General features: G+C 40.5%; 1 protein-coding gene across 6 annotated transcripts in view; it reads left to right on the forward strand.

The window, feature by feature from the left end:
• The window catches only part of ERG (ETS transcription factor ERG), a 108,897-nt gene that overhangs the window by 34,621 nt on the left and 47,294 nt on the right, over positions 1 to 26,982 (forward strand). For all 6 annotated transcript variants that reach the window (XM_088667898.1, XM_088667899.1, XM_088667896.1 and 3 more), the window contains exon 2: positions 4,781 to 4,867. In XM_088667898.1, the coding sequence (XP_088524024.1) occupies positions 4,829 to 4,867 (39 nt within the window). In that variant the 5' untranslated portion in view covers positions 4,781 to 4,828. The remainder of the gene's footprint in view (positions 1 to 4,780; positions 4,868 to 26,982) is intronic.

A 26,982-nucleotide genomic window follows, 5' to 3' on the forward strand; every position in this document is an offset into this window, starting at 1 on the left:
CAAAGTCTGAGTCAGATGAGTACCAGTTTCAGTGGGACTCTGGGTGCAGATCAAGGGCGTACCCACCGCGGGGCAGGGAGGGGCCGCTGCCCTACTCTAGAGGCAGGGCCGGTCGGGCAGCTGCGGGCAAGAGTGGTGCTGCCGGCGGGGCTGGTGGGCAGAGGCGGAGGACAGCCCAGCGGAGCGCGAGTTCGGCGCCCGCAGCAGTCTCTTGCGCCCGAGCCGTGCGGAGTCCACACAGCCGCGCTGTGTGGGAGGGGGCAAGGGCTGACGCTCCCGACGTTCGGGAGACCTTTGCGCATGCGCAAAGCGGGGCGCATGCGCACAGCGCGGCTGTGGACTCCGGCGGCCGCCGTGCAGGGCGCATGCGCACAGCGCGGCTGTGCTCAAAGGTCTCCCGAACGTCGGGAGTCGTTCAGCGCCTGCCAGACTGCTGCAGCAACGGAGCCTCGGATAGCTTCGCGGAGGCCAGGGCTTTGCTCCAGACCTCCGCGGAGGCCCCGATCCAAGCCTGGTTCCCTTCTCTCCCCCCCCCCGCCCACCCCCAGACTTCCCTCTTCTCCTCTAGGCGGCCGCTGGTTTTCTCCCCTTCGCCGCCGTCGCTTCAGGTTTATTTTGATTTCACCTGGGCTCTGTAGCCCCGCCCACATTCCCACTTTGTGGCCCCTCCCCTCCCGTGCCTTGGCCCCGCCCCTTGCCCCCCCCTAGTTTTGATCCTGGGTACGCCCCTGGTGCAGATCATCAGTTGTGTTGTTTCATGGCTTCATTCATTCTAGAAGGACTTATCTGAGGCTCTCTACTGTGTGTGTGTGTGGGGGGGAGATGTCTAATCCTTTCCGTACACACCAATTCTTCAGCTACCCACTCCTTATACAAAGGTGGCAATTAACCCTCTTGATGGAAAGACAGGCATGGTAAATGGATCTGCCCATTCACCCTAGCATGGTTTTAGCAGCTTTGCAGAGAAGAGGTTTCAGTCAGGAAAATAATGTGGGAAGAAAAGGTAAAACAGCCCTCTCCACCCATTGCAACAGCATCATTGTTTTGGCGTAGTTTGAGCCCTGTGTTTGTACGCTTTTCAGGTTTCCCCCCTCTTCATTTTGAATAGGTTGAGAGGTCTAGCCATTATCTCCCAGGTTCTGTGTAGTTTGGCCATGTGATTCTAATATTTGATCCTATTTGTTGTTGTCATAACAGCTTACAGGAGCAGGCTATTAGAGCAATCATATAAACATATTGTTAAACACTACCCCAGTCTCCAAGTGGTCAGCTATTCCAGGGGTTGCAGGTGCTCACCCAGGGTTTGGTTTCTCAGAATGAGGGACAGTGGAGACTGGGGTGTCTTTATGATATGTGGTTTATTTACATATATACAACCTGAGTCTACAATGGAGGGGCTCACAGCATTAACAACCCAAGGAGGTCTTGCTTCTCCCACAGCCACGGTCTTAGATTCAAGCAAAGATCAGGCATGGCTCTGTCTCTCTGGCTTCCAAGACTGCTTCTTCCTGCTTCGACTTATAGCTCAAACACCTCAACTCTTGCCTTTGTTCTTTCGAACTAACTAACTATCAGTTGAGGGAGTGGGGCTCCTACCCATTTGTCTTCTGCCCTAGAGCCATTTCCTTTGTTAACTTACAGTCTGTACTTAGGGGGTCATTACCAAGAAACGTTTCTAGCTATGCCAGCAATCGAATCTTTGTTGGATCCAGGAATTAGAAGGGACTCAGGCATACAGCTTACCCCACCAAAACCATTAAAACTCATCAAATACATGTTTTCCAGGTGACCTAGGCAAAGTTTCAGGAAACTCAGCAACTTTCATTAGGCTAAGACAGGTTTGTAGGGACATGTATTTATAGTAATAAAGGTAGGAATGAATTTCTTCTGAACCGAGTTGATTTAAAAAAAAGACGTTTAGAAAATAAATTATATGTACCTAATAACAGTGTGCATTATTCATCTGTGGCAATATTTGCACATAGTGTGATGACAAAAAATAAGCAATTGTTCATAATTAGGATTTTCTTTGTCACATCGTCACATTTTTTCCAGTGCCTATAAAAATGTTCCACACAACCAAGAAAATGAAATAAAAACCACACAAAAGTGTGCCTAGCTCCTCTTTCAACAGCTTTTTGGCATCATCTGTCAATTCTGGGATTTTCCAATTCATAAACTCTAATATTTTAATGTATGACATTTAAAGAGCTAAAAATAATCACTCTGTAAGAAAAGAACAATGGATAATATTGTTTAAATCCAGAAAAGATTTTGCAGTTAAAAAATAAATTTGGCTAATTTGTGAAGCAATCAATCATTAGAAAAGCAAGATCACATTTTTTGTGTGAAATTTTATATACCCAAAGAAGTCACACCAGTGGTCATATAAGCAGGATTTTTGCCTGCACAGTGAATGATTGTCTAAAAACTCTGTTTCCTTTATTCTTTGGGATTAGGTTTGAGTCTCCTAAGTAAAAGAGAGTTCTCCAAAGATATAAAACTTTGTCACAATAAAGTGCTTTGTTTATTATTAGAATGTTTACAAACAGCTTAATATTTAGAAAAATCTCAAAGCAGTACCGTATGTATGAAATAAAAAATACAATACATGATACAACAAAAGAGGTCCAACAGGATACTCAAATGTCAGTGGCAACCATAGCCAAAATGCCTGGGCAAACAAACAAACAAACAAACAAACAAACAAAATGTTTAAGCTGGCTGAAAGCACTAAAAATACAAAAATGCTTACCTAATTTGGGGACAGGTAGGTAGCCGTGTTGGTCTGGATCGAAGTAAAATAAAAAAATTCCTTCAGTAGCACCTTAAAGACCAACTAAGTTTTTATTTTGGTATGAGCTTTCGTGTGCATGCACACTTCTTCAGATACCTAATTTGGGGAGGCAGAATAGTCCATAGAATAGGAGCCATGGCAGTAAAAGCTGTGCTCTAACTAGCCACCAAATAAATCTGTGGAACACATGGCACCACTGGGAAGGTCTCATCTGATAATCCCAGTAATTGAATCCACCTATGGGGAGAAGGCAATCTCTTAGGGGTCTTGGTACCAAGTTGTTTAGGGCTTTGTAAATTAGTAAGGTAAATTAGTAAGGATGCAGGTGACGCTGTGGGTTAAACCACAGAGCCTAGGGCTTGCTGATCAGAAGGTCGGCGGTTCGAATCCCTGCAGGTGAGCTCCTGTTGCTCAGTCCCAGTTCCTGCCAACCTAGCAGTTCAAAAGCACGTCAAAGTGCAAGTAGATAAATAGGTGGTACCGCTACAGCGGGAAGGTAAACAGCGTTTCCGTGTGCTGCTCTGGTTTGCCAGAAGTGGCTTTGTCATGCTAGCCACATGACCTGGAAGCTGTATGCCGGCTCCCTCGGCCAATAATGCGAGATGAGCGCCGCAACCCCAGAGTCGGTCACAACAGGACCTAATGGTCAGGGGTCCCTTTACCTTTACCTTTAAATTAGTAAGAAAAACTTCAACTTTGCCAGGTAGCATATTGGCAGTCCATGCAATTTTTTTTAAATAAGTCGTTACCTGCCAGGCTTTCTGCTGTGTGCTCTGCACCAGCTTCAGCTTCCAGGTCACCCCTCCTTTGTCTCGACCTTAAGGACATGGACATGAACTATGTATGTAGAGACAGCAACAATATATCATTCCCCATAGCACCAGCTGATCGCCCTCACAATAAGCTCAGACATCTTAGCTTTTGACACTGTACAATTCATCCCTGGCTGGCCCCCTGAACACCTTCCAGGCCCTACTCCTTACAAGTCCTGTTTGCACCCTTCTTGAGTGTTTTTCTGGGCAGAAAGGTGTTCTTCAATACTGACAATGCTTCCTATTTACTTGGAAGATAGAATGGATGGGTGAGCGTGCATAGAAACTTGTTGTTAATTAAATGTATATCCCACTCTAGCTTCCAAAGGATCCCATATATGCAATTTTATGAACACTTTAAGCTAGTATATACATTTTTCTATCCCTTACTTGGCTGAAGAACTGCATTGTAAAGGAGGAGTGAATTTCAAAAGATGGCTGTGTTTCAGTTCACTTTTAGAAAGTGCAAATTAAGTTGATTCACCTTTAAATGAAGTGAATTTAATTTCTCCTCCATCCCTAGCTGTCATTGGCCTGCATCTCACCCATGTGTTTCCCTGCTAAGAGATGTACCTCCAACTCATTGCTAGAGGGTAGGATACTGAATACAGTGATGACATTTCACACTGGGGAGTGCTTGAGGGAGGTTTTGGTTTCTTGAACCCCTTAATCATAAACCTGTGATTTTCACAGTATTTTGGGGGATCCTCCTGAATTCTGCCAATGAGTGAATGAATTATAGAATTATTCTTTGGAAGAAGATAATTGTTTCTAATTTATAAAGTGCTTAGCACAATATTTAGAGAGCTGACATTTGGGTGTTGGTGGAAATACCTATTTTTCACTATTCTATTACATCCTAGTTCCCCTGCTTCACACATTACAGCAGAGATAACATGAATCTGGTTAGTTGGCAAGGCATGGGTACAGACAATTTATGAATTGTCTTGAGTTAGATCAATGGATAAATTAAAATGAAAAGAAAAGAATGAACCCAACAGCTTCAGAATTCTGTAAATGGCATGCCAATGTAATTGACATAATCAATATTGATTTTTAATAATTCTATGTACATAGAGCAGTTGGGTTATAAACGGTCTTATATTTCTCTACAAAGTATATTTTTTAAAAAATCTTGTACTTACATGATTCTATCTTTTTGGCTCTACAGTTGCCTTGGGGTCTGACCTTCTGGTACATACGCTGGCTGTTAAAGGACATGATTCAAACTGTCCCAGATCCAGTAGCTCATATCAAGGTAAATTTCATGTTTGCTTACAGGTCTCTTGACAGCTGATTACGCATTAGCTAAATGTCTATCCAAAAGTGGTTATGGCAAGAGAAGGCCAGTGAAAGGGGATTGGGGAGATACTACACAGCTTCTGCTCCTCCTCCTGCTACCACGAGAGCTCCTTCTATATCTAATTTGTTCGGTGAGCCAGCCAGGACCTTCTGCCTTAGAACTTGCCACCAACTGTGTCAGGGAGAGATCAAAGAAGGCCAAGTAGCTCTCTTTGCTACATTAAAGTGTCTAATTTTCTCAAGTCACTCATGGTGGCCTTGGCATTCTTTGAGTTTAATGCAGGTGGGAAAATACAATGAGATGAGGAGTTGAAGCAGCTCTGGACCTGCTATGCATATATTTATTTCCCTTCAATAGTGATGGAGCCTTCCAACAACTGCAGCTTATCTGGATGGTGCTGGGATGAGGAAGGGTGGCTGCAAAATTAGAGGTGCACAGATGCACCACTGGGGTGAATCTAGTGCTCCTCCTGATGGATCCATGCAGCCCCAATCTTCCCACTGCCCTGCCCCACCACAGTGTGGTCCAGGTAGTCTACAGCCACGCTAGTGTCTGGAGGGTGTTTCCGTCCCACCACACACCAGCCATTCTCCAGCCCTTCCATCATGCTGGCTTGTAACAAAGAGACAAAAGTGGGGAATAAGCTTTTTTATTTAACCCCCCCCCAAACCCAAAACAAACAGGCATGCAACACAACTGACATGGTTTTATCTTCCAAAGCTGTCCCTTAACAAGTGTTTTGAACTATTAAGGCTTTTTTCCTGGAAAGTATGGAGGTTCCAGAAGTTTAGATAGGGTATCAGTTAAATAAACCTCATAGAAAACTCCTGTCTGTGCTTCAGTTTGATAATATTCAAATTGTTAATCCCTATAGATTGAATACAATTTTTGCATACAATTTCACCGCCTACTAGAGTCACTGAATTTGCACATTTGAGTGAGAATTAGAAGATGTTCAAGATGTAGGTCAGGCCAAGCTGCAATTGGAAAAGAAAAATCACTGAGCATTCATGCCACAAACATCAGTAGGGTTTGTATTTTAGGCAATTTACTTGATATCAGGCAAATGGTCGGCAGCCATGAACAATAGGAATTTTCTTAAGGGTGGGTATGCACTACATTTTGTTGCAGGTCCTGCTTTTGCATTTCCTAATAAAACATGATCCCATTGTCATTTTGCTGCACATTCCTGCATTGTGTCTTCCTTGTGTAACAAGGCACAGCCTGTAAAGTTACAGATACCACTAGAGAAATATTGTGAAAATGTAATAGTGTGATTGAAGCCCATCAGTACAGATTGAATTGAATTTCCTCTCCTTTCTTTGATTTCTTTTGATATTATAGTGCTGAATGTTTGAATGAGTGCATAGTCCTGGTAGGTCTAAACACAATGACTTCTCCTTTAAATGTCACTTTAAAGTGGAAATCTATGTGCTTTTATGTAACATGCATTTTAAAAAACGAGTACTTCCACGTGTTTATAAAACACCGAGCATACTAGATCCTATTCACTTACTTGGAGCTTGTATCACTACAGCTTTTTGAATGAAGATTGGGTTGCTTGTACTGAATCAAGATGTGCATTTTAACAGGGTTTGATTTCGCTAGTAAAGTATGGATCAAACACAAAGGCAGTTTAATGGAAGAACTCTAGGCCTGTTAGAAAAGGAAAGGCTTTGCCATTAGCGTATCTATTTTTCCTTTGAACTTCATTCTTAAAAAGGTAACCAAACCAGAAAATTTCTTAAACTTTTCATAATGAGAAAGAAGAAAGACTATAAATGTTTTTTTGGAAAGGTCAGAACTTGCCTTATTCCTTTTGCAAGTGCAATTCTAGTTGCAGTTTATGTTGGCTTTCATGTGACTATTTTGTTCTACTGTTCATTAAAAACAAGGAACAAGTAGTGGTAACTATAGAAACACGTTGTACTAATGATAATTCAATGTGATGTTGTTCATTTGTAAAAGAAGGCAAGTTGTACCAAGTTCTATTTTTAGTGATTTGGTGTGGAAAATACTTTTTTATGGTACTTTTGGAGAGAAGCAATGCTTAGCATATAGCTAGTCTCTATCATTTGACCCTTCCTTTAGCTTTCTGTGTAAAGGAGGTTTGGTTTGGTTTGGTTGATATTGCTATTGATTAACCAATCCAGTTATCCTAGGTGCTGATGGAAATTTCAGGTTTCATTGAACTAAACAGGGCTTACATCTAAGTGAATATGTTCAGAACTGTGTTGTTGGATGGACTTGGTTCTCAGCAGGTAAAATTGATCATTGTATTGGCAATTTAAGAAATGGAACTGTCCCATGACTTTCTGTGAAGACAAGTCAAGGAATACAGAGTGCTTTGCTGCTTTGAGTCCAAAAGGATTCCATTTGGTTTGTGGGTAATAAGACAAGGGGAGATGGAGAACATTCATTCTGCCAGGTTCTGATATTTAGCTTTAATGAACAATTCTCAAGAATTGTGTTTGAGGGACTGGGGTAATGAAGATATATATTACCTTAGGTTCAGCTTCATTCATTCAAAGTTAAATTAATGGACCAAGTCATATTTATTAAGTTCAGTGGATTTACTCTGAATAAAACTTAGTTGAATGATACTGCCTGTAATTAATTGTGTATATGCGATTTCTACCAAATTATGGACTCCTGGTATATCTCAGAGGCTAGCTACTTCTGTGATAGGAAAACCCAGCAATATGCAATTTTTCAAATCACAGAAGTTGATGATGCAGCCTTATTTTATTCATCCCCTTTAGATGTTAACCTGAATCTCTCTCTCTCACTCACTCTCTCTCTCTCACACACACAGAGAGATTTGAGCAGCTACAAGAGCCATTAATATATTGTTGAACACTGAACATATGAGAACTTAGTTTTTTGTGACCAACCAGCCATTACAAATATTTAATTCCTAGTTTTGAATTCTGACCCAGATGCTCAGTAGTACTACAGTGATAATAATACAGTAATAATAAGTTCTTATAACATGAGAAAGGTGTTCATCACCTGAATAAGTTTGTTGAAGACTTTAACAGATTTGGTAGGTTAGATTGCTAAATAATAGAATGCTTGCAGGACTGGCCCAGGATGTTTTGCCGCCTGAGGCAAAAAAGAAAATGCTGCCCCCCCACTTCCTCCTCCTCTGCATCCTTCCATTGCTGACACCATTTCCCCTCCAAACTCCTCTCCCCTCCCCTGAAGGAGGTGGGGGAGTAAAAGGGGGCTGGAGAAAAGCAGGTATCAGCATTTGTCAGAAGAGGCAGTGGCAGCAGCAGCAGTGGCAGCGAGTGGCATGCTTCTTGGAGGCCAGAGCTGCCACCTGAGGCAACTGTCTCACCTGAGCTCCTGGGTAGGCTAGCCCTGCTTGGTTGAGTGATTTATTTAGTTATAAACCATTTATATTTTGTGTTGTCAGTTTTGTGTATGTATAGTACAGAAGCACAATATTTATTGCTGAGAATGAACACTGGAATATTGATTTTTGGACCCTTTTGAAAGAGCAGAAGTGGCAGCCTGGCCATCATTTTGTTTCTGACACCCCCGCCTCTGACCTCATGTCATTCTGGGCCGTTGGGAGGGGGAAATGGTGTCCACTAGAACAAATATTGAGAGGAAATTGAGCAAAGTTGCTTTTTTCTTGCAGGATGATAAAAAGAAAAAAATCTCAGGTTTCATCACAAGAATGCCTTACAAGAAATTTCAGCTCAGCTCTACTTCATTTATCTTTGATTTATTTAAAAGTCTTCTTTTACTGTTATTTAAGTTAATTATGGGCCTATTCTCTCCAAGAAAAAAATCAGTTATGGATCACCATAATGCAAACTAACTTTCTTTATATGACAACTTGTGTAGCATATGCTTTTATTTTTTATTTGCTGTTTTTTTTTTGCTTTTATGAGTAGCAGAATAAAAAGTTTGCAGTATCTAACCCTATACATTGAGTTCAATGGCACTTACTCCCAGGTCTGGATATCCATATTTTTAAGCTAAATAAAATATGCTCAAACTTGACTGATACTGACATGGTTAATTCTGAATACTTATGGAAATAAGAAACATGGGGAGAAATCAGGGTTGCCCATAAATATGCAGAAAGATTGTTATGCAATCAAATTTTTCATCATAGCGAACAAGTTAAAATGTGTGTCATTCACATTTATTTTGCTTTTAAATTTCTTTTGGTTCTGTGGATTGAAGGAATTTTTAGTAACATTCCAAGAAGGAAATTATTGAATGCCATTCTGTCTTCTCTCTGTGTGTCAATTAAGACAGAGAAAAAACCAGCACAAAACCCATTGGTTTTTATTTAAGAAGAAGAAGAAGAAGTGGGAAAGAACATTTTCTTTGTTTTATAAGTCAGGTTTTCTGAACAAATCCAAAAATCATTGCCAGCAGCCAGATGGAGAACAGTGCTAATGATGTGTTCAAAGGGCAACATGTTACTTTAATCTTCCCCCTGAATTTGATATGAGTTCGTTTATAGATTTTAATGATTTCTATTAAATATCCAGGGCTGGTGAGCATCCCCCTCGTCCCTTTCCCTGGCCTCCCACTGCTATCTATACAGGAATGGAGGAGCTGAGCTACCACACTAGGTTTCATCTTTACTATGGATGCTGGCATACCATTTAAAAAGCTGCAGAGAAATGCATTCCAAAAGTTTGTTGTCTTCCACGTCCTGTCTATAATAAATGGATAAGCTTTCCATTTTTTTATGTCCTTATAAATGGTCTTTTTTTAAAAAAAAAGGAAAAAAGAGAAAAGAAAGGATGTTCTGAATTTGTCCCTGCTTAGTTGCATCAATTAGTTGTGGCTGAAATTATCCTTTTTGGATTCATAAACATCCTTTATAGATTGAAGGAATTTTAGTTTTTCATATGGGCTTTTGTTTTGTTTTTACATTTTCCCACTCAGTGAGCCAGTTCGTATGCTTGCCCAACATTGCAACCAATAATTTGCTGTTGTGAGCAGGTCTCATAACAACAAATGGAGTAAAAGCTTTCCTACCAGAGCTGATTTTACAGCAGCCCAACAAGTCACAATGCTTTTCTGTTTAGAAACACATGCCAGGGACCTCATTGCCATAGGTATAGTTTTGGAGTAGGACTGGATGAGTGGTGCAGAGAACTGGTTGGCCAGAGAAGAGAACATAAATGAATTATAAAACGTGTGCAGGGCTGTCTTAAGCATATGTGGTGCCGGGGTGCAAAGATCCACCCGTTCCCCCCTGGTTGCCCAGTCCCAGGCGCGCAGAAGGATGAAGCTGGCTGGCCATCTCAGCGCCTTGCTGGCTCAGTTGCCCCCGAACTCATGGCACTCCGACTGATGGGCGGGCTCTTCCCTGAACTTAGCTCTCAAGCCACGGACTCTTGGCCTGGCTCCCCTGAGAGCCCGGTGCCCGGGTGCCCTGCACCCCTAGCGCCTATGGGTAAGACAGCCCTGAACATGTGGCTGTGGATTCTGAAGAGGATTTTTTTTAAAAAAAATGCTTGATACTTTCATGGGGATGATTGGCTCCAGTTGCCACAATGGACAAACCTCCATTGAAGCAGGCATTGCCGATTCCTTCCCACCCTCCATAATGCCATACCCTCCAAGTGTCCCTATTTTCCAGGTACAAAAGCCACCCCAGCCTCTTTCCCCTATCAGTGCCACTGCCACTGAGCACGGGGAGGAGGATGAGCTGGTGGTTGTCCTGAGTGGCAGTGGCAGCAGTGGTGGCTACAAAGGAGCATCCCATTACCTTTCCATGGCCTCTCTATGACTGCTGCTGCCAGACTCCTCCTTTAGGCATATCATATTGGCTGCTGGAGAGCGGGCCAGGAGGAGGAGAGGCTGTCGCCACTGAGGCAAAGTCTCATGTGAGGTGCCAGCCCTGAGGTTCAGGCAGAGGCAGGACTACCCTGAGCAGGAAGAAAGGGAGAGTAGAATGCAAGGAGTCTGGTTTTTTTTTTTAATGCTTTGTGTGTCCATGTCTAACCTTGCCCCTTTCTAATAATCATTTATTGGTGTTTTTCTTTTTGTAAATCTACCAAAGAACACAGTAAAATAAAATCTGGATCAAGGGGTTTTCTCAGGACCGTGTGGAGGCAGAAATGCTCTCCTGGGGGTGGGTTGTGGAGGGTCAGTTGGGGGAGAGTAAGAAATGTCCCTATTTTCATCTGAGGAATGTTGGAGAGTATGTAATGCCTGATTGACCAACTTTCATTGTTCAGAAGCAGGAAGCAGGTTGCATTGCCATGTCTTGCATGGATTTTGGTCAGAGCTCTAAATCCTCATGAAACTTCAGGTGACTAGGCCCAAAGCATTGTAATGTTGCAAAGCCTAACCCAGAGTGAGAGAGACAGTTCCTCAAGTCCTGACAAACTCACGCTTTACAAGCAAATCCTGTGGAAGAACAAGGAAATCATACTGCTGCTGCATCTAGTGATAGCTGTAGTAATGACTGTTTTGTTTTGTGATTTATTTATTTTTGCTTGCTCAATGATATTCTTGTAATTTTTAATTTTATTTTAATATTCATAAATATGATGTATGTAACGCATGGCCAACCTAGTACACAGTGTATGTGTTCTTGTGGAAATAACCAGAGGCATTGGTTCATTCTAATTTCAGATACCCATAATTTGGGTAGAATAGAGACACTTAACAATATCTTCACCAGATGCTTTGAATCAATGTTCCTTGTATCATAGGCTGGTCACATTTAGAGCAGATAGGAAGAAACACATGTGCAATCTTAATAAATAAAAAGTAAGAAAAAGGACACAGACAGGCAGAAATGTAGACAGAGACAATGTGTCTGTCCTTAGGACCAGCAAAGTAGCAGCCACATTCTCTTCCACATGTGCATTGACTTGTGTGTGTTGTGTTAACCAGATGTTGGGATGGATCCTATATTTGGAACTATGAAGCCAAAATCCTAACAAAATGAAGCCAAATCCCTTCTAACAGAATCAAAGTTCAATACTGAAATTAAGGCCATCATGCTAGATCTTACTAAAACATTTCTCAGTGAAACAATTATGAATGCTCTTTATTTTTGTATTTGCACAGTACATATTTATTGTCTTATTATCAATAGCAGTCAGCATGCTGACTTCCTAGGAAAACAAAAGGTGTTTCTTATGCTTTAGCTTACATTCAATGTTTACCATGAGATGCTTTAGGATAAGCAACAACAAGCTTTTCAACTACACACAGTTTTAAAGCAATCAGATCTACTAGACTGATAAATAAGCTTTTCATCTGGTGCTATAAGAACCATAAATGGAAAAGGTATATGCTTTAGAACTGTATTAGATTTCCTATAGTAGCAATAGTAATTACAAATATTATCCCACATATTGTGGCTATTAATAAAAATATGCTTGAAGTGATGATCAAAGTAAATCACCATCTCTAAAACATGGCACTTATCTAATGAAGCTAAAACTGATGATTTGAGATAATGGGGTGGGGAATTAAACTTTTCAAGGTAGTTCTAATATATCTATGGTTGCAAACCAGTGGTATTTTAAGAGCAAGAACCTTAGATGTCATGTGCATGTACATACAAGTGTTTCAAATGGTCTCCCCTCCACTGATCCATTCCTATAATTTCTGAGCACTATGCTCATTAAGGTACTGTATTATTGATCCTTGCAACACTGTTGAAGTAAAAGGCTAGTTTCACAACAGCAATCATCCCCACTTTGTAGGTGTCCTGCACTGCTACTGGACTGCCAGTTCGAAAATTTTGACAGCATTTAGTGGGCAAATTCCCACAGTATCATTGTCTCACAAAATCTGTGCATCAACATGCAATATTTGCTGCCCATTGATGTCACATTTCATTAGGACCTTCGTAGTGTACTATGGTTAAAGGAATTGCTGCACCAGACTTGAAAGCATTTGTGCTGGCTATTCAGTGCCTAACCAGTAGACAAATTTGAATAAACCTGATCAAATTTAGCTAAACCGATATCTGGTAGGCTTTTCAGGCAACTGTACAGTATAGCTGCAGTAATTCATTTACAGTAATATGCTTGACTGTATGATCACTGGAGTCAAGGGAAATCCAAGCAATGCAAGGTAATTTGAATGCACTTAATGCTGTGGTAAACATTTCCACGTTGAATTGTTAAGCAGCTGCCTTACATTTTTGAATATAGCAAAAGTTGTCAATTTTTAGCTTATTCGCATGTCTTCATAGAGAATGAAGTTTCAAAATCTTTAATGTTTGTGGCATTATTTCAGTCTGGTAGCATTAGGTAGTATTAGAGAAAGATGGTGATTCATTCCTGTATTAAACCCATAACTCATAGTTCTGTAGGCTTTTAAAGATGATTTAAGATATTTTTGGATTTTAAAACATTTGCTATTGATTCATTCTGCTGTGTGTTTCCCCCCATTTTTAATGCTGATTCTGCTGCTGTTTTATTATTGCTGTGGTTTTAGAAAGTGTTAAGATCTTGTCTTCTTTTAAATTCTGGAAGTTGTTCTGAGAGCTCTTGGGCTGAAGAGCAACCTATTAAATTCTCACAATTGATAAGTGAATTGTTAAGTTTTCAAAATTAATGCCATTGTGAGCTATAGAACCTCAGGGGAAATCAGAGCAGAAAAATACAGTGGTACCTCGGGTTACGAACGCTTCAGGTCACGAACGCTTCAGGTCACGAACGCTTCAAGTTACAAACACTTTAGGTTACAAACTCTGCTAACCCAGAAATAGTACCTCGAGTTAAGAACTTTGCTTCAGGATGAGAACAGAAATCGTGCTCTGGTGGTGCAGCGGCAGCAGGAGGCCCCATTAGCTAAAGTGATGCTTCAGTTTAAGAACGCTTTCAGGTTAAGAACTTACCTCCGGAATGAATTAAGTTCTTAACCAGAGGTACCACTGTAAATGTCCTAATGAGAGATGCAGACTTGTCTCCCCTCCCTTCAGGTTTATGCCAGAGCTGGTAACTGCTATGGATAGGGAAAGTATTTTAAGCAGGGGTGCTCAAAGCTTCAAGCAGTGGTGCTGGAATATTAGCAGATATTGAGGAAGGCACAGATCACTTTAATAAACAAACCTCCCTTCTTAATTCTGCCTGAAATTGGCTGGTACAGGGCAGAAACAACCCAATGCTGCTCCTTGGACCAAGAGTCCTCAGTAGCGTGTTGATTTTTTTTGCCCCACACACCAGCCATTTTTTGAGGTGCCACAACTTTAGCTCTGCCTCTTTAAATCTATAGAGGTGCAAAGTTCCACTGACTTGGCTAGACAGAGTTAAAAGATGCTGTGTTTCAAAAAAAATAAATGACAACTGCAGGGAAATACATATTTATTTATTTTTGCAAGAATTCTTTTTCAGTACACACAACATTACCTTTCATGAAAAGGTAATGTTTGCAAACAACCCAGTCATTTCTGAGGCAAGCATAGAGATGATTGTGTATGCCTAGTATCTTGGATCCCTAATGTGTAATACGCTACATATTGAATTGTTGATAATATATGAGGCATAGCATTCTTGTTTACATGTGGAATAATTTAGATTGTGGCTTTTATCCTGAAAGAATTACTGAGCGTGCTATTAAAGAATGTTTGCAGGAAAAACTGTCCTTCATTAATGAATTGAAACCGATGCCTGGTTGAAATATGGTGAGATATTATAACTTAGGCTGTGCACACACTACCTTTCACTCTGTGTCCAGTGCACTCCGATGTGTTCATTTAGGGAGCGGCACGTGCATAAACGTAGTCACAACCCATACCCATCCTGTCATTTCTTATGAAATACTGCATTTTGATGGCATTTCCCAAACCAGCTTCAATCCAGATTGAGAAAAATAATGGTAATGTAAACACAGCCTGAGTATGTAGTGAAATGGCAATACAGCTACATTCCTAAAATTCTTAAGGACCTAATAGATTTTTTAGAGAAAAAAAAGAAATATTCACAAAATTGCAAACACCACTTTTTTATTCAGTCACTGAGTAATTATTATAGAGCTTGAATAAAGAAGCACCTGAACTGTAGCTCTCCCTAACTGCAGCATTTTACAGGCATCGGATCAAAGATAATAAATAGGAATTTTAACAACCTATTATTTCCTCTTTCGCATTTAGGTTTTTCTGATACTAAAACAACAGTTAAAAAACAACAACTAGTACTGCACTGACCATCTAAATGACTAATATGGCAGAAATATAAGATGGTATCTAATTGGTGTCCCTGTGCACCAAAAGGAAAGCATCTCTCTGTGGAATATGGAGGGAGGCAGTTCCCCCTCTCCCCTTCCTCCCCCCCCCCCACAATATACTTTGCATGGTTGTGTGATCACCTGGGGAAAATTTTGCAGCACACAGGGGGCTGTAGGGGGAGGAAGAATTGCAAAAAAAAATGTCCTCCCTCCCTGTTTCACTAATGGGCGCCTTTGGTCAGTGAACAGACACCAACTGGACACACACACACCCCATAAAGAATTGGACTACCACATGTCAGTTTTTCTCTTCTTCCTGGTAATGCCATGTATAATACACATGTATAATGCGTGAGCTGATATTACTTGCTGGTAGGGAAGTGTGCAATGCAGCAGTACCCCTGTACAATATCAGGAAGCAGGAGGGTAAAGAAGCATGGAGTTGCACAGAACCACTATTTATTTGTGCATTGTCTGCTAGTCCTCGACTTTGCAGGATGGATGATCAGCTTGTATCATGTTCGGTATAAAAATGATTTACAATTAGTAATACACACACTTATTTTGCTGTGGAATTTATTGCTCTGATAACCCTGTTTTACCCAGCGTGTTGGATTTACACTGATTTCTCAAATCAGCTTATATTCAAGAACTTTGGCTTAATGGTCTTGTGAATCAAGCCATATAACAGAGGCCTGTTTTAGTGCCTCTGGCTTCAGAAACAGAGGAAAATTGTTCCATAGCCAAAAGTGTGACTGACTTGGCTGAGCAAAGAGTTTCCTCTGTATTCCCTTTTTTTAAAAGACAGCATGTGGTTATAGTTTAAGATCATTATTTAGTTGAGAGGCAAAACCCTATCAGAAAATGCAAGGATATTTGCATGGTCTGTACAGCTAACATGATCTTTAAGCATTTTATTGCAGGAATACAAATTCTACATTCTATGACAGGTGAAGAAAATTCTGCATAAAAGGAGAGAAAGCTATTGAAATTCTTTTTTCTGAAATGCCTAGCTGCTGTCCATACATGAAAGGTTTTGGGTTTGGCATTTATAGAGTACCAAGTCAATGCTTATCAGTTTCATTGTATCATCTACTGTAATGTGAGGATACCAAGTTGCTGCTAGTGACTGAGGACTTGCTATTTGAATTATTATGATGTTTGGCCTAAACAAAAAGAAAAATGGAGTAGTACTTTGATAATAAGAAGCATATAGGAACATGTATAAAATTCTTTAGATTTGCTCCCTTAATTATGCAATAAAAAAATATAATAACCTGGCAAAATGCATATATTTTAGGAGAGTTGCATTCATAGCAAGATGTCTTAAATGAATTGCAAGTTAAATTGAATTAATACATTAAAGTCGGAATCATCCATTTTGTATTACAATTACTGAAGTGTCTACAACAGAAAATTCAGAATATAACAATTCTAGACAACTTTTTAAAATTAATATCCATTTTGTTTTACAATGCTGTGTTTTATAATTTTGCACATGGAAGAAGATAAAGTTTACTAGGGTCACTATCCCAATGACAGCAGAAGCTCATATTAGTTACCAACATGCTTATTGGTTTGTGCAAGCACACCACTTTGGGATCTACTGCTGGGTGAAATATGCAAAAATAGCCCTTATTTCCCGTGTCAGAAATGACAGGTGAATCTCTAGTAGTGCACACAGAGCTTACATAGATATTGTGGGGTCAAGACTCCTTTAGGGAGAAGAAATAGCCAGAAGTATATTAGAAATGAGCAGCAGCAGAAAAGGTGTGAGGAAGAACAAGCTGGAAAGTTAACTAAAGGCTACAAAGACAACATTACGTTTAAGTGCCCCTAACTTCTGGGCTCTTGACACAATCAAAAAAACTTGTCTTCCTTTCATAGTGCAATCAAGGTAAAGGGACCCCTGACCATTAGGTCCAGTCATGACCGACTCTGGGGTTACGGTGCTCATCTCGCTTTACTGGCCGAGGGAGCCGGCGTACAGCTTCCAGGTCATGTGGCCAGCATGACAAAGCTGTTTCTGGCGGACCAGAGCAGCACACGGAAACACCGTTTACCTTCCCGCTGTACCGGTACCACCTATTTATCTACTTGCACTTTGATGTGCTTTCGAACTGCTAGGTTGGCAGGAACTGGGACTGAGCAATGGGAGCTCACCCCGTCGTGGGGATTCGAACCGCCGACCTTCTGATCGGCAAGCCCTAGACTCAGTGGTTTAACCCACAGCGCCAGGATCAACCTCTTTTTCCCTTTCAGTGAAATTTAGCGATACGTTTGTAAACTGTGCAGGTTGGCTTATAAAAATATTAATACATTAATAACAGCATTATGGGGGGGAACCTTCAAAATATTGAGTTGGTTTTGGATTAGACTTTGTTGGAAACAGCTATTATTTTCTACAAATAACGTAATTATGGACTTCCATTAAAAAAACTAACAAACAAAAAACCCTACTTGGCTCTAAAATTCAGGTTTAATATTTCTAAATTTTGATGTTCACCCTTTCAAAAATGCAAATGAAACAATTTCTCATTGACTTGAATTTCTTGAAGGTTGCATTCATCCATAGTATTGACAGGCTGAAATTAAATTTTCTAAGTATGGCCATTTTTTTCATTCAAACTTTTAGAAATTCCTAAACAAACAACAACCAGAAATTAAAATTTGAAGAGTGATAATCTTCGATTTGTTTCTTCGAAATCAGTCTTTTCAATCAAATCCTCAGAGGCGATGTAATATGGCAGGCACATCCAACTTCCAAGAGACGGCGATTTACTCCCACTATAAATAAACTGGCAGTGATCTACCCGTCAAAGTTGTTGAGCTTTTTTGTGGGGAGGCTGAGCCAAAGCTGTTGAGCTTTTTTTCGGGGGTGGGTGGGGTGGGTGGGGGGGTGGGTTTCAAGGTCAAACGATCAAACAACCTTCGATCGACCGGTAGATCGCAATCGACCTGTTGGACACCCCTGTAATATGGTATGTAGCCTTAAGTTAAAATAGCTTTCCTTGCTGCCTTGGGCTCAATGCCGTCTTCTGTATAATTATGGAATGCGAGCAGGATATAAATTAAGGAAAACAAATAGTAAATGTGGGATCCCCTCCCTGAGTTTCTCTCAGTCCTCGCCCTCCTTCCTCACCACTGGCACCCTCTAATAGAAACTCATAGGGTCACAACTGAGCACACTGTAGCCAAAGCAGCAGCACTAGAAATCAAGAGGGGAGTAATGGACTCCACACCTAGGTTTGCCCGGGGGGGGGGGGGGACCCAAGGGGACAAGAAACAACTCACTAAGAACTGAACATGATCAGCATCCACAGAATGTTCTCCCATTTTCTTTCTTTTCCAACTGATGAAGTCGGAGAGTGCAATACCCTGCTTGAGATCCTTAGAACTTGTAGTATCCCGGAGGGGGACATGGTAAGGTGACAAGAGCCCCACATAGGAGCACTTGCGCAAGACGTTGAGGATACTTGCAACTTGTTGTTTTCATCCTCTCTGACCTACTTCTGCCAACTTACAGAACTCTAGTGTGTTTCAGATAATGTCCACAACTACTAACTGCCAGTATAGCTGCTTGATATTCTTCTTGGAAACCATTCAGCCTTCAAAGCTGGCAAGCATACCTTGTGTCATGATGCACATCCTTTCGCTTTGCATAAGTGTTTCTTTTAATGAGGTAGTGCAGTGCAGCTCATTGAAATAGAAAACACATGATATGCCCCAGGCGAAAGAAAGGCAATAACTGCACAGATTTTTGAAACGGACTCGTCATACCACAGGCTACCATTATAACAGAAAAAACAACAAGAATTCTAATATAGCTGTCTGCCCAAATATATTAATTTAAATTGAATGGATTTTATGATATTATAGCTGTGAGGCACAATGTCCTACTTGCAAGCATCTTCAAACCCCTTTTTGGAAGGCTCCCTTAAAATAATCTTGGTTTGCCATTTCGATGGCATGTGCATTTGGGAACTTTCCACCTCAGCTCTCCCAGAAAATAGCTTTTTATCGTTTGGGTGACATTTCATGGGATTAAACCCACAAGTGATGCAAAGGAACCGCTCAGGGTTCCATACTGAAAAGCCTAAATCTTAGTTATACTTTGAGGAATGGAGTAGCTAACTTTTCAGATGACGCTAAATTATTCAGGACAGTGAGAGCTGAAGTGGGCTGCAAAGATCTCTCCAAACTGGGTGAACAGGCAACAAAATGGCAAACGAGATTCAGTGAAAATCAGTGTGAAGTGATGCATGTTTGGGCAAACAAGCCTAACTTTTAAATATACACTGGTGGGATCTGAACTGTCTGTGACTCTCTGTGGTGGGTGGGTGGGTGGGTGGGGTGGGGCTAGTGGTTGCTAGTTACAGTGGATGTGAAAAGGGCTGATTCCATGCTAGGTATTGAAAATAAGACTTTCAGTATCATAGTTTCTTTATGGATACATGGGTAATACAATATAGTTTTCAGAGTGTTCCCTTTTATATTGCAATCTTGCCAAATGTACAGAAAAGTGCAAGTGATAGAGCTTAGAATAGCCTCCCTACAAGGAAAGTAACTGAAGTTTTTTAGTCTAGGGGGGAAAAAAGACTGGAGGGAGTCATCATAGAGATTTATAAAATAATGCATGGTATCTGCACGGTGATTAGGTAAGTTTTCTTCTTGTAGCATTAAAACTCAGGGACCCGTAATGACACTGATGGGCAATTGAATCAGGACGGTGAAACACTTTTTGATGCAATGCATAATTAACATGGAATTTGCTGCCATAATATTTGGGGATGACCATTAGCTTAAAAGGGTTGGTTGGCATCCATCTGTCTTGGGAGACTGGAAATTTGCACCTTCGGGGGTGAAGTCAAACTGTTGGAGAGTTACAGCGCCTGCTGTGGCTGTAGAGACCAATATGGGAGAGATGTGTTTTGTTGCAGCTGGGGCAGATGAAAATGTCTGGTTGTGTACGGTGCACTATGGCACAAATAAACATTTGTGGTATAAAAAGTTGTTGAATTTCAGGAGGAAGTTACAGGATATGCACTGATTGAAAGTAGAGCAGTGCAGCCACCCCAAAACCTTTGCGGGCACAAACACTATTACAAGTGGAATCACGTGTAACTGCCCCAGTAGCATCATGAACACAAATCATGCTGAACGTGCAATAAAAGGGAAATCTGCAGGGGCCCCGTGATTTAGAACATGGCAGCTTCCTGTGTTTATATATGTTCACCTAGAATACTTCTGTACAGTACTCTGTATCCTTTCACTGCCCTGCTGTTGACTCGTTTCTTGTATCTATCCTGAGGCTGAAATGGCATTCCATGAACATCAGCTTTTCATTCTGAGTTCACAAACTTTCCTTCTGAATACAAATATTCTGCATGGCCTCAAGTGCTAAGCACTTGCTTGACAAACACATTCAGTTCCTACTTGCCATCAATCCACTTGGCTTGCAAGTTGAACCAGAGGCTGTCTGCACTAAATATTAAGAAGTTACAGTGGGCTTCTCCATCAGCATTCTTACATCAGGGCCAACTGTTGTAATGTTTTAGTAGCACATTTCTTTAAGTTCAAATGTATTGTGCTAAAGCTAAGTGTCATCAAATCCAGAGACTCGTTGGACATTATCTACAACTTTTCTCTCTCTTGACTTCCCATGTCCTCTGTGCTTGTGTTACTGATCACTAGACCTGCTAGATGAGAGGCTTGGGAAAGTATGTGAATCGGCTGTTCTAAGTAGTGTTGGAGGATACTCAAGCTTGTGTTGGATCTGGGTGTTTTCCAACACAATGTTCTTGTTTATAAGGCCTGCTTGGCTTTTATAAAGCAGCAGCTTCTTTTTTCTATTATTGAGGCCTCGAGCTGTAACTCTGAATGGGCCACGTCCCAAGTAATTTTGAGGGCTTCCAGCAGCCACTGATTTGAGTGAGATCAGTGGAAAGTGCACAGCACACTATCTCGCTCAGGATTTAGTTCATGGTCTTCTGGTTCTAGAAAGGGAGTTTAGCAACACCACAGCACTTGCTGTATCTCTTCAAAACTCAGGAACCACAAAACCCAACCTCTTGGCAACCGATTAAAACCATTTAGCAAATTTTAATGCAATTATGTGGGTTAAGTCAAATATTGCATTCCATGTTTTTCCCTCCTAGAGAGACTTTGAGAGAGCAGGCAAACTTTGCTTTGGCTAGTTAGATTACATTTATAATATTGTGAGAAATGTGTTTGCTTAATAAAACACTGGCATTAACATAGCCTGCAAAAACATAGTTCTTAAAACCTACTTCTGAGCTGCTGCTGCCCCGACTTGGTGCTCATATTGGAGAGCATAGAGATGCTTGCAGCCACAAGGAGTTGCTTGTCTCCTCATTCTTTTGATGGAACTCAACACCTGACACACCCCTGGTATGGCAGGAATCATTAATTCTGCTGTGCTGGAACTCCCTCCTTGTATCTGCCCATCCAGGTAGCCCCAGAGTTCCTGAGCTAGCACAGCAGTGCTGCTCTTGTGGTTTTTAAAAGAAATGAAGTGGTAAGGGACTCTGTTGAAGCTCCTTAACAAAGAATTGCACTCTGGGTTCACAGCAATGCGGCATCCTGTTTATTCCTCTGCAGCTGAAGGGACCTGATAGAAAGAACTGGATTGCAAGAGAAACTGATGCATAATTTTTAAAACCGCCTATTTATGATTTGCATAACAGAAGAGTCAGTGAAAATGACAGAGGGCCAACTTTTTTATTGCAACTCTGCAAGTGGGCGGCAAACAAACAATTTCCTCAGTTCAGACATGATGCTTCTCACTCTCGCTATCTTTTATTAGGCAAAACATGCCATGTTCAAATTTCACGCTTTACTCCCACAGAATGAGAGAGGGTGCACAGAAGCACAAAATGCATACAAGATTGAAAGTTTTCCCCAGAGCATAATGATAGGATATGACCTAAGAGTCACATGCTCACCTCTTTGCCACCATATAATTTATTTTGTTATTTATTTTATTTTTTGCATGCATATCCCAGCTTTCCTCCAAGGAATTCAAGGTGACATACACACTCATCTACCCCCGTCCATTTTATCATTGCATTAACCCTGTGAGGTAGGCTAGGCTGAGAATAAGTGACTGACCTGAAGTGACCCAGTGAGCTTTATGTCCAGCTGGAGATTTGAAACCTGGTCTCCCAGATCCTAGGTCTTTTCAGGGCCAGTGCAATACTGCAGATTATGGCAATAGGCTGGTGCCACACTTATTATACACAAGCACTTATTTATCAGTGGAGAAACTTTCAAGACTGGACCATTTGCATTCACTGTGTAATTTATGAACTGTTTTTCTTAATCCTTCTTTCATTGCCCTGTCCCTAAGACTTGTTACAGCATCAACAGAGGAATCAAGAGAAGTATAGAGTCCCAATCAAGGGAAGTAATAATACTGCTCTATTTTGCCTTGGTCAGAGCACACCTGGCTGCAGTACTGTGTCTAGTTCTGGGCACCACAATTTAAGAAGGATACTGACAAGCTGGAACATGTGCAGAGGAGGGTGACCAAGATGACCAAACCAAGAGTTGGAATATATTTAGATAAGAGGAGACTGAGAGGAGATATGATAGCCTTCTTAAAATATCTAAAGGGCAGTCACATAGATAATGGAGCAGGCTTCTTTTCCCCTTCTCTGGATGGTAGGATCCAAACCAATGGATTTAACTTACATGAAAGGAGATTCCGACTAAACACCAGGAAAAACTTTCTGACGGTGGAACAGGCTCCCACAAGAGGTGGTGGATTCTCCTTCCTTGTAGCTTTTGAAGCAGAGGTTGGATGGCCATCTGCCTTGTATGACATAGTAGACATTCAAACCAAATTAATGAGAATTGGCACTCTGATTACAGTGCTAATAATAAGCAAAATAAACTATGGCAGTACACTGATTTTGCTTTGGTATTTGGCATAGTATGCATCTTTTACAAATCATACACTGCTTAGAACTGGATGGAGAGGAAGCATGAGAAGTGTAGAACCTTGTAACCAGTTGTGCTAGGCAAACCCTGTGTGCCTACTGTTTAGCAGAAGCCTGTTATAATGAACTTGCAGATGATCAGTGGCCAAACAGACTTGCCAAGCACATCAAACGGCTTTGTGTTGTGGAAGCTTCTCTGTATTCCATGGTAGATATAAATGATTTTGGGATCACAGCATATGAAGCCATTGGGAGATGTGACAGATCTGAAACAAATAATGAAATCTGAGTAAAAAGCAAAACAAAAAACAAAAAAAAAACACCTAAATATGAGGGATATGGGGAAACTATTTTTTTTTTCTAATTTAGGCTTTGCTCTACTTAGTGCATACTGCTAGGGCTTTTGCTCTGTGGCTGGGGGGAGGGGACTGCAGAACAGATTGCATTCATGGCTCTTCACCTTTAAGCTGCAAATAGGAACCAGCTGCAGAAGCCCCTTACTGGACTGTAATAATTAGGGTACTGCTTCAATGTGGTACTTGAAGATGTAGTTTCACATTACTGCAAAGTAATTGTTTTCTAAAGCTAGCTCAGTGTTTCACAGAGTGGACAGTATGTAAGTGTGTTGCCTGGAATATACACTCCTTTGGAGAGTCAAGTTGAGAAGGAGCAGGAATAAGCCTTCAAGCAGCTCAAATTTAGGTCACGTAATGTGAATATTTTGTGTGTGTCTCAGAATTTGTGATGAAATAATCAGGATTGCTGTTTCACTCATGGTGAAACAGTTGTTAGAATGCTTCACTGCGAAAACCGTTTGTTGGTGACCTGGTGTTGAGTAGAGTGCTGAATATGACCAAATGGATTGGACGCTATAAAACCAGCCTTGGGCCAAAATGGTCTACTTTTATTTATTGGAATCAAATAAGCAGATTTGCTATGACTTCATTTTCCATCAAGATTACTAGGTGCAAATGCTATGAAGTTTGAAGCCAGTTTGTGGTCTCCTGTTCAAATAAGTCAAACGTAGAGCTGTTTTTTGTTGCTTCAGCATCAGAACAGGTTGCTGCGACAGAAAATAGTTTTTAACTATTTGTGTTTGGAAAGAGCACTGCTAAGCATACTTGTAGGAAAGAAAATTGGATCTGCATGTTCATTGCATAAGTTCCACAGCACGTGTGAGGGGGAGAGAGAGTCTTGGTGGCCAAAGGGTGACAGCTTTGAATTATTATGAATGATCTGGATTAGTCCCAGCCTTTCTGGTTCACTAGGATCTATATTCAAATATTTCACATCTGTTTCATGTTTTCAGTCACTAAGAAGTACAAACTGTATACTATCCCAGTATTAGACGTCTGTCTGCTCCCTTAAAGAATTTAGCTTGTTTCAAAATAAATGTGGTTATTCCTGGCCTCCAAATTTGCAGATTAAAGTTATAATCTTATGCAAACATGGAAGCAAAATAAACTGAATTCATTAAGGTGTTACTTATCTGTAAATATATACATGATCCTGTATGTAAACCACACAAATATGAAAAAGGCAAACCCAGCCAAGATGGGTAAGGTATAAATTATAAAATTATTAGTTTTAGTTTTAGTATTAGTATTAATTTACTGTTAGAGTATCACTAACTTCCATAAAAGATTAAAGGGGACTTGGTCATGGATTGGTAGGAGGAGTCTAGCATGGAGGGATGTGTGTACTTGAAGTCAAAGACAAAAAAAAGATAGGGATGCTGACCCCAAACTTCTTTGCAGAGTGTCTACAGAGCATGGGGGAAATGATAGAGCATGTCATTTGCATATAGAAGGTCCCATATTCACTCCCCCACAATATTTAGGTATGGCTGAGAAAGAGTCTTGTCTGAGACCCTGTAGAGACAACCCTGAGCAAGATGGATCTATGATCTGTGTAAGGCAGCCTTTGCTGTTCTGAAAATGCAAAGGGGAATTAATTGACCCAGAGGGGGCTGGGGGATATGTTGGAAGAAGTCCGTACAGGTTGACTGTGTGTATGGAAGGCAATATTTAGTTTAGCAGAGCAGGCTGAGGGCAAACAATGGAGTCAAATGCCGTTGTGAAATAAGGGAGAATTTATATTCTCAGCCTGTTCCAGTGGCCTAATCACTTCAACTAAATCGTTCATTTTAGAAGAACACTGAGCACCATCTAGTGACTAAAACACATATTCACATTCAGATCCGCAGATTTCAAATTGGCTCCGATTCGGACAATTTCCATTTGAAAATACTTGCCATCTTTCTTCACTATTATGATATACAGACTGTGAGGCTAATCATATTTACTTGTAAGTAAGCACACCTGAAATTACCTTGAAACAGACACATTTAAATGGTTCCATTGTTCAGATCTTAAACTTTATTAAAACTTATTTATGAAGATAACTAGAAGAAAGTTCTTTTTAAAATTTATTTCTTTAGTATCACAGCAAATTATAAATTCTGATACTTTTAAGAAATGCTGAATCACAGTGTTTTTCTGTAAAAAAAAAAGCCATTTGTTTAGAATAAAAGAAAAGGGCAGAGAAATAATAACCATGATAATTCACAGAAGTAGCATTATGAAAATAGAGATCCTTTTACTTGAATACAATGTAGTTAAGATAAAGGATTAACCCTGACTTCTTTCCAAAGCCAGTAATATTAAATTTACTTTAACTAATGTAATATGGCTTCATTTAGTTATTAGTAGAGCTTAACAGTAGTTTTTACTGTTAAATTAAACTTCACTTGAACTCTTCTTAGGCAGCATTTTCAGATTGGGGTTCCCAAATGCTGTTAGACTACACAGGACCTTGTCATCTCTGACCATTGGCTAAAGTAGTTTGGGATGATGGGAGTTGTAATCCAACAACATCTGGGGAACCAGAGTTGAAGAACACTGGACTAAACCAACCCCCGTCTACTTTGTCATCTTTCCACAGAGATGTGGGGATTGGACCATACAATTTTGACATGAGGATTGCTCCTCTGTGGAAATACTACAGAGGAGTAGGAAAAGGTTACCTTACCTTACCTTACCTTATATTATATGAACGATAAACCCTCAGGGACAACCTGGAATATGACTGTGTTTGTGAGAACAGCTATACTAGATCTTAAAGCTGTCTAGAAACCATCAAGTGTTTAAGTGGCAGAAGAATCTGACATGTTTGGGGAATAAGCTTGGGGAAAAGAATGGTCTAACTACAAGACAGTATCCAAAGTATGCAAAGAGGCCAACTCTCATGAAGCGGGTTGGACTTGGTCCAACCCTACAGATTCCATTCTACCAGCATTGGGCAGTGGAATGATGAAGTGATACTGGCCCTACTGCCATGCTAACTTCTACCCTGCCTGCTGCAGTCAATAAAATCTGGCCTAATTTCATCCCAACACTCAGTGTCCTTTCTGTTCCTTTGCTGCTCTTCTGGGTCACATAATGCACCTACCAGGGCAAGGATGCAATTATCCTACACATATTTAGCTCGACAGATATGTAAAAAGCCCAGTAGAACTTGTAATATATACACTGCTTTTTGTTTTGTTTCATTTTTGCTGTATTTAACCCCCCCCCCAAAAAAGTATGTGAGTGGTCACTTGTATTCTGGCAAAGTATTATAACTGCATGCATTTATTGACATAAAATTAATACCTCCTAAGAAAAAACCCTAAAACAGTTTTGTTTTATTTTTTTATTTTTTTAAAAAAGTTAAATTGTCCCCAGGGGTCACCACATCTTCTGGAAACATTTGAATCTAAACATGCCTTCTCCCTTTAGCAATCTGTCACTAATTGCTTAAAGCCATTTATAAATGGAACTTTGAAAGCATAAACATTTACATTCTTATTTTTAAAAGAATAACACTTTACTCTTTAAAAGTGAATGTATAACTGTTAGACTGTTTTGTTTTGTTTTTTAAAAAAGTTTAATC

This window comes from Zootoca vivipara, chromosome 4, assembly GCF_965207765.1.
Source record: "Zootoca vivipara chromosome 4, rZooViv2.hap1.1, whole genome shotgun sequence".
Lineage (NCBI taxonomy): Eukaryota > Metazoa > Chordata > Lepidosauria > Squamata > Lacertidae > Zootoca > Zootoca vivipara.